Source organism: Olea europaea, unplaced genomic scaffold (genome assembly GCF_002742605.1).
Source record: "Olea europaea var. sylvestris unplaced genomic scaffold, O_europaea_v1 scaffold2014, whole genome shotgun sequence".
NCBI lineage: Eukaryota > Viridiplantae > Streptophyta > Magnoliopsida > Lamiales > Oleaceae > Olea > Olea europaea.
In genome coordinates this window covers 89,248-97,813 of record NW_019238028.1, presented here as the reverse complement: position 1 = coordinate 97,813, position 8,566 = coordinate 89,248, and the positions used below count along the sequence as shown (strand labels likewise).

At 34.5% G+C, this 8,566-nt stretch overlaps 1 protein-coding gene across 2 annotated transcripts; it reads left to right on the top strand.

Annotated features, from left to right (window-relative positions):
* Positions 1-276: 276 nt before the first annotated feature.
* LOC111379651 (probable uridine nucleosidase 2) lies at positions 277-7,305 on the top strand. 2 transcript variants are annotated; one of them, XM_023003077.1, is made up of 9 exons: positions 277-423; positions 503-618; positions 2,477-2,536; positions 3,454-3,639; positions 3,715-3,819; positions 3,924-4,020; positions 5,920-6,027; positions 6,118-6,253; positions 6,797-7,305. In XM_023003077.1, exons 1-9 carry the CDS (start codon positions 378-380, stop codon positions 6,903-6,905), a joined length of 963 nt encoding a protein of 320 aa, XP_022858845.1. In that variant the 5' UTR covers positions 277-377; the 3' UTR covers positions 6,906-7,305. The 2 variants fall into 2 exon arrangements, with proteins under 2 accessions (XP_022858845.1, XP_022858846.1); XM_023003078.1 differs by lacking the exon at positions 277-423 and having other exon boundaries at positions 558-618; positions 2,952-3,639.
* Positions 7,306-8,566: the final 1,261 nt, after the last annotated feature.

The window sequence follows — 8,566 nt, the reverse complement described above, 5'->3', positions numbered from 1 at the left end:
CCATAAACACTTTATAGAAATGATCTTTGTTTCCAGCTAGTCTTAAAAATAGATATATGCCCATACTTGAAATCATTCTTTCAAAATTATCTTTTTCTCATTCTCATTTTTAATCACACATTTTCACAGAAATTCAAAAATAATTTCTACTTTTTAATCGTACGTTTTCCAAAATATTACTAATTAAAAACTTATTGTCAACAAAATGGTTGTCAAACTTGGCCATGAAGCAGTAAACACCACTAATAACAGTTAGAATAATTAATATAATTGATTAAAAAGGAAAAAAAAAAACAAAAAAAAACGCATCAAAGTTCTTCGTCAGTTACTGGTCAGCACTAACCCATATCGATTCTTGCATAACATCCGATCAAATCATGGCAGAACCCAAGAAAATCATCATCGATACGGATCCTGGCATTGGTATATCACATAACCTGCTTTGATTCGGATTTTGTTGCTTTGTAATGAGTATTGATGTGCTGAATTTTTATTTGTACAGATGATGCGATGGCGATTTTTTTGGCTCTAAAATCGCCGGAAGTGGAAGTGATTGGGCTCAGTACTATTTATGGCAATGTCTACACAACTCTCGCCACTAAAAATGCTTTGCATCTGGTACTCATATTCGTTAATTTTTTATTTATTATATCTCGATCATCTTATTGGTTTTCGGCTATTGTGAAGTGTATTTTAATTCGAGATCAAGGTTCAGCCTTTGAATCAGAGCAGCGAGATAATTACTAGCCTTTTTACTTCTAAAAAAGTAGTTTTCCCGTTGTATTAACTACTTGTTCGGTAGGTGATTATAAACTATTTAAATTATAAATAGAGAGAAATTAGCTATGGATTAATGGACAGTACTTGTGGTCCTACTAAATGTGTGAATAAAATAGGTTTGGCCATTGTTTATAAATCAAACACATACCAAGCAAGGGCGCTGCGAATGGAAGGTCATGGTGTTATAGGAACCAGAAAGAGTCAGTGTGTGCTTTATTTAGCTCTGAACATGTCAATAAGGTACAACTCTCAATGTGAAGTTGCAAGTTAGTCAATCGCGGACAATTAGCTCTGAACTGACAATATGAAGTTGAAAGTTAGTCAGTAGTGAACAATTAGCTATACTAGTATTTCATAAAAAACTATGGCTACAATATAAACTAAGTGATTTAAATAACTTATATACACCTGAATAATCTTGTAATATTATGGCTTTATTCAAGGTGTAAACTTGGTCTCCACAGTTAAAAGAAGGGATAAAAGGTTAACCTTGCTTATTTCTTGGCTTATGATGGAGAAAAGTCTTATATGATAAAAACTTATTTTAACTTAATAAAGCATAGTTTCCTACTTATCTTTGACCATTTTAATGGACCCCTTTCTTCCATTCTGCTTGATCAAGATTATCTCCAAAAGTAAGCCACCAAGGTAAAAATCCTCTCTAACATTGACCTTTTACTATGAGTTACAAAAATGTTGGTTTCATCAAGTTTTTGACTGGTGCATGAAATGGTTTTCGTTGAGTATGTTCATGTCTCAATTGATTTTCCAACAATTTTTCCTAAAATATTTGCTACCTTAATTAACTCATGAATATGCTCATTTGTTATTTCTTACAACTGCACTATAATATTTCCTTTTAGTTTGATAGGAATTTGTTGCTTCAACGAAACTCCATAGAATTTGCAACACCTCCACTTGTACCTTCACCTGTGAGTATGAATTGAGATTACATATCAATAGTGCTAGCTTTTAAGTTCTTCCTGATCTCCACTCTCCACTGTGTCTCTTGTATTTCTACAATCAGAAACATACGCCACATGATTAGTCTTATCCCAGCAACCATTTTGAACCGTTTGTTTTTAAATACTCTCGGCCAGCAGCAATATGGCAATTATTCCTTCAAACTGTTATCCAGAAAAAGCATGCACTACAAGGCCTCATCTTGTAGACCCTTAGTTTTGATCATGGATAGTTAGTTCATCCATGATCAAAACAAACAAATTCGGCCCTGCTTACTCTTCATTCAATCCTTCCATAATCGAAACCTCGCAAACTCTCATGATAACTGTGGTTGTACCCTCTGCAGTTATTGTAATTAATTTTGTAGTGAATGTATGAGTACTTGCAGCCGTTAATACTGTGAATACACATCAACTTTTTACTCTAGGTGAACCTTTTAGTCTAGTAGAAACTTACATGTACTAGTTGTGACCATGTTCGCAGGGGGTAGGTGGGTGGGAGGAATTTCCTTCGGTCTTGGTTGTACTTTCTCTGATTGGTTAGATGAAACCTTTACTATTTATGGTGATCACTGAGAAAATGATTCTATTCTGTTGTCTGTTGCTTTCTCATTTATTTATTCAACCATTTTCTTGTTAACTGTCTATATGGCAATAATTAAATTTTTTAAGTTTTAGTGTTTTATTTTGATAATTTTGGCCACTGAGTTCTCGAGGATTTTCTATTAATACAGTTGGAGATAGCAGAGATGACAGATATTCCAGTGGCTGAGGGCTCTCATGTGACAATCAACGTATGTATAGTTATTACATAATTTAAATTTTGTGCTTTTATATCTGATAAAATCAACTTCAATAGACTTTTGCCTTTCAGTTTTTATCAATTGATCAATTCTTGATCTCTGCAAATGACAAATTGTGTGTGCATAAAAACATGGAATGACGTTTAGGTAGTTAGGTTACACATCATAAACGGTGTTCCATTTAAACAATCTTTACCAATAGTATAGCTAGACATTTCTATCAGTTATACTCAATGAGTTTGCTGACCTTTGTTGGAGAATCAATGGCTTCATTTATAAAGCAAGTCATGAGTTCCTATAAAGAATACATATCACCAATAGAATCTGCATCTCCTTTATAAAGTCAATGGTTTTCTGGAACTCATTTTTGGTCATATGTGTCTGATGTTTTACATATGATTTTCAGGAGGAGGTCAAGAAATTATGAGTCGCTAACTTCTAGGGAAAATAGAAAGCCAGAAACTTGTCCTATTTCTTTCCAAAAATGACAAAGTAGATGATATATGGTGGTTTATGAATTGCATGCTCAAGAATGGAGTATGTCTGTTTCATTTGTGTGAGATATAACAAATTTCAAATGCTAATGATCACATGATTTTGGGTATGCATCTACTACTTTTTTTTTGACACGAAGGTTCATGTTATGTACAAGCTCGGTTCTTCCAATATTCCTGACTAAGCAGGAACCAAACTGGATAAGGTATATGATTGGGAAAGGTACCTGGAAGCCATCATTATAAATTCTGGGGAACTTAAGGCAACTTGGAATGCTTTTCTGTTAGTTGTTTTTGGTTTGGTAGCTGATGTATCTATTAAACTGCTTGATAATGTGAAAGAAATCTCTGAAAGCAGATTCTGTTATTTGGAATATGATTTATAGATTCACGACATTTGCAATTCATGTAAAGAAAGGTACAAAACTTCGAATTGCTGATTTTGTCCATGGTACGGATGGACTGGGGAACCAAAACTTTCCTCCGCCAAAAGGAAAGCCAATTGAACTGTCTGCCGCTGATTTTCTTATCCAGCAAGCTAATCTTTATCCTGGAAAGGTCACTGTGGTGGCCTTGGGTCCTCTAACGAATGTTGCACTGGTCAGTTTTTCTAATTCGTTCATCAAATTTGAGTTATTTTTGGAAATATTCTAACTAGATCAATTGATTATACAGGCTATACAATCAGATCCTTCCTTTGTCAAAAATATTGGGCAAATTGTTCTTCTTGGTGGTGCATTTGCAGTAAATGGGAATGTGAATCCTGCAGCTGAGGCAAATGTGAGTTTCTCATTTAAGTATCTGTTTGTGTGAGCCATATTTCCTGGCACTATTTTCTTGATTTTTTTTTCCTTGCTTTCTTTCAATCTTGATTGGAAAACAAGATTTTTGGAGATCCAGAGGCTGCAGATATTGTATTCACAAGTGGAGCTGATGTTTTGGCTGTTGGGATAAATGTTACCCATCAAGTTGTTTTAACTGGTGATCATTTTCCTTTGGTTTTTTTTAATAGTGTAAACTGTCTACAACCCCTCTTATCCATCCTATGTTTTCTTAATATCATAGTAGTGTCTAGGATGTGATTACCAATTTTTCTCACAGGTCATACAAGCTTGATATTAATTGTGCTGTTTATCTGTTCATTTCAACTATATTTGCAACTTCCTCTTCAACAGTTGCGGTAGGACACATAGGTGAAAATTTTTCCAGAGAACCAGAAAGCTTTAGTTTGTTTTCACATGATAATGGTCTAAGTGGTTAGGTGAGGCAGGTAATAGACTTGTCCATCATGAAACATAGGCAACTGGTCACAGCCAAAACAAACACTTTTTGAAGAAACACCTAAGAACTTAAATGAAAACCTGTAAAAGTAGAAGTTAGAGTTATTTCTCTACTGCATTTATTTTTACTGTTCAAATTTCAATTCTATATTTTCCGTTTTATCCCTACTATTTCGTTTTATAAGATGGAGTGCATTGTAATGTATTTGTATCTGCATGTATAGGTTACCTATATCTTATGAAGATATGATGACACTGAAACAAGCATTAAGTGCTTATCTGGCTTATAATACAAGGATCATATAAGAGTTCACCATTAATAAATTCAAAAGAGGATACACAAAAACTTGTCTGGCAAAATTTTTGGATTTGGTATCTTTTATGGGGTTGACTGTTGGGCTAAAAAAGCTCCTGTTCCTGTAGTTGATAAATTATTTTTAATTGGTTGGTTCACGGCCAAAGATTATTTTTAAATATTTCTGCGAATTAAACCTTGTGAAATTTTAACTGTTCCTGTAGTTGATAAATTGCTTCTAAATATGCTAACTTATCCCTGTATAGGTTCAGTATCCATAATAATCCAGATATGAGATAACTATGATTATTTTAGAGGTAACACATGCCAGTGCCACAAGCTTCAACCTATGAAGACATGTATTAAATGAACAAAAGCTTAACATGAGCATAACCATTGTGTTTTTGGGATTGTATCAACTTTTCTCTTTAACTCTTACAATTAACCAGCGGCCTATGGTACTGGTGATAGGCAATGAAAAGTATGATTAGATTTAAAGAGTGTTGGCTTGAATAGTAGCTATTTCTATCTGAGGGAGTTAGGGTTGCAAGCGACTGTTTATATGGGGAGGTGGCGGAGATAATAATTTGAAGTGAACACAATCTCAGCTATTGAGGTTCCCTTATAGGTAAGGCTAGTCAGTGGCTGCAACAGTAAATCATCTCCAATTAAGTGTATGCATCGAAATAAGCTCTTAAGAGACTTTGATCCCATTGCCAAATGGTTGGAGTACAAAGTATTTTGAGATCTGTATATACAGGAAATAATACATGCCAACAAAGAAAAATAATACCTAGAAATAAAACAGGAGGTTTGAGGGAATGAATAGCGGAAGACAGAGAAAAGAACCTGAGAAAGAAGAAAGGTATGCAAAGCAAAACACGGAGGGAGAAAACTGGGGATAAACTACTGAGAGAGTGAGGAGCAGATATATGAATTTAATTTTTATGTAAATGAGCTTGAATCGCTATACAATACTGATTATTCTTATTTTTTTGGTTTAACATTTGAGATAACATATCGGTTTTTTTTGGAAGCAGAAGTTGTTATTTAATTATTTGTACCTAATGAGATAATAATTATTCACCGTAAACGATCCATCATAAAGTTTTGTTTGGCTAAGCTTTTAAGTACTTATAAACAGTGGTCCCAAGAAATGTTAGGTTAAAAAGAAGATGAAAGTTGTGGGTTCAAAGGAATGTGTGGTTAAAATGATATTTGACTAGTTTATAAGTTTGAAAAATATTTACCAAACTCAAAATAGTAAAGTAATTAAGAAACTGATATTAACCATTTCTTTTGTAGATGCTGATAGAGATAAGCTGGCCGAATCAAATGGAAAGTTTGCTCAGTATCTAAACAAAATTTTAGATGTGTATTTTTCCTATCATCATGATGCATACAGCACAAAAGGTTGGTTCAGTGAACTGGAACTAGAGCAACGTCAAGATATTGTTAAAATGTCTGCTGATGTTAGTTGGGACTTGTAAATTTCTTTCGTAGGTGTTTACCTTCACGACCCAACAGCCCTTCTCGCTGCTGTTAATCCTTCGCTGATCACCTGTACAGAAGGTGCTGTCCGAGTCCAGACTACTGGCATCACTAGGGGTCTAACATTGTTCTATAACAAACAGAAAAGGTAGAAGATCTGCTCATACCTATTTATATTATCTGTTACTGAAATGTTCCACTGCTAATGCAAGCCCATCCATTGTTCCTTTATAGTTATTGCCAGATTTCATTTTTCAGTTACAATTTGCAGAAAATAAAATGAAATTAAACATGACTGTCAATTTGAACTCCGTGAATAGACTGAGTTTAAAATATTTAATGCTAATCTCACATTTAAAAGTTCATGAAATATATTTTGACCGATTTTTTTGTAGAATTAGTACTAGTGAAAGTATAATATTGCTCACTTGATATAGGAAAGTATGCAACCATTGTCCTAGGAAAATGAATAGATATAAAAATGAAACTTGACATATGTATTTCATGATTTCAGTCACTATTTACTATACTTTTTTCCTAATCTCGATTCATGGAAAGTAAAAGGATTTAACCGATAAAATCTTTGGGATTTGTCTGGGGCATCCTCTTCAATGGTTTTCAAGCAATCTATTTTTTTGTCTCTCTTTCTATCTCCCCTTTCAAACTTGAACTTTCAATACATAAAAACCAGGTTTGTGGAAGTAACTGAATGGTCTGATAAACCCTCGGTCAAGGTGGCAGTCACTGTTGATGCTCCAGCAGTCGTGAAATTGGTCATGGAACGGCTAACACATTCTTAAATTTATTCAGAGTGAAACTATGCTGCTTGTCCATCCAGTTATTTGGCCACCGGCATTTCAATTCATCTGCATCGATTTTATGCTCAAATTGGAGTTCAAAAATGTATTCTTACTTGGACTATGTAAAAAAGATCCTTTTGTTAACTGAAATGAAACAAAAACAATTGAAAGAGACCTCAGTCTGAAAGCAAAGCACCAATGCAAGGAATTTTTGCGAGGAATGGGTGAATAAAGATCAATTTCATGTACTTTTGAGTTCCTTTTCCTTTGTTAGCTGAGTGTTTGTCAGTTACTGGTGATCCTTTTTCCTCGTGCTGATGGTTCTTGGACAATGCGAGTCTTTGTTTCCTATCCTCCTTACTATAAAAGTTGACTTTTTAATGCTTTTGGATGAGGCTAATATTGGATGTGTTGCGATGGTGGTGTTTAAAGAACATCTTGAATTGATGTTGCGAATTTTCACAAACTTTCACGCGTTTAATGTTCCAAATTCTACTTAAAATTATATTATATGGACAAATTTCTACTCATATTAGCTTATATGTTGTTTCTCTAGGTGAAAATTCCAATTTGGAGTTAAATCAATCAAAAAGAAGTTAGTTTGGATGTAGAAGGATCAAAAGAAGTAAAACAAGGAATTTATATGTATGGATGTCAAGGAGCCGAGCCAAAACTTGAGGTTCGGGCTTGGCTAGAGTAAAATGGTTCGGGCTAAAAGCTCAGACAAAAAATTTAGGCTCAACTCGAGCTTTTGACTTGAGCCTTATCAAATCGAGTTAATTCACCATTTTTTTTAATTTTTTTTTTTTAATTTAAATCTACATGTTGTAGGTAACAACACAGTTGCCTACAGCTTTTCTTCCAATGTGTCGGCTTGTCATGGGCCGAAATGGCCCGTAACATGAGTGAGCCCAACTCCTCAAAATGGGGCTTGGTTCCACTTGCCTCAACTCGGGTTGGTTCGGACTTTTTCAGGTCAAGCTACAGGCAATCCAAGTCGACGAACCAAATTGACGCACCTATTTACATATGAAGCATATGAGGGAGCTAGAGCATAAAATCGGGTACAGAAATCTTTATAGGGCAAATTATATACTATTGAAAAGATAATTGAATTTTGAGTTCAACATAGAAAATGTATCAAATTCGGAGTTGTGAATCAAAAGGTATGCGCCATTGAAGTTAAGGACCAAAATTGCCAATATTAGAAGATTGAGGACCAAAGTGCACATGGCTAAAAAATTGAGGACTACAGTCTCATCTGGGTAACTATCAAGGGAAAGTTTTCCCTGTTTTGACACGGTTATGCAAATCGTAGCTATTGTTAGAACCAAATTGATTCAAGATTTTGATTCCTTGACTTAAAACCAAGTGTACTTTGAGAACCCTAAATAGGTCAGAGAAAGAGGAGAGGAAGGAAAAATACAAAGAGTCTTATGTTTCGTAAATTTATTGTTAAATTAAGAGTTTTCCATTTATTCATTTGGTTGTCCTATATTTTCAGGGTCATGCTACATGATCACAAATCTTGACACATCGATTGACACATTCACTCACATGGAGAGGTCCGCATTATTTTATTCACTCAGGACCCACACCTCGATTGTGAGAGACGTGTCAAACAATGTGGCCATTTAGCTTAATTCATATTTTTATGCATC

Coding starts and splice junctions, on each gene's coding strand:
- LOC111379651 (XM_023003077.1), top strand. CDS start 378: ATGGCAGAACCCAAGAAAATCATCATCGATACGGATCCTGGCATTG. Junction 2,537..3,453: donor GCTCTCATGTGACAATCAAC/GTATGTATAGTT, acceptor ATTCATGTAAAG/AAAGGTACAAAACTTCGAAT. Junction 6,028..6,117: donor TGATGCATACAGCACAAAAG/GTTGGTTCAGTG, acceptor TTTCTTTCGTAG/GTGTTTACCTTCACGACCCA.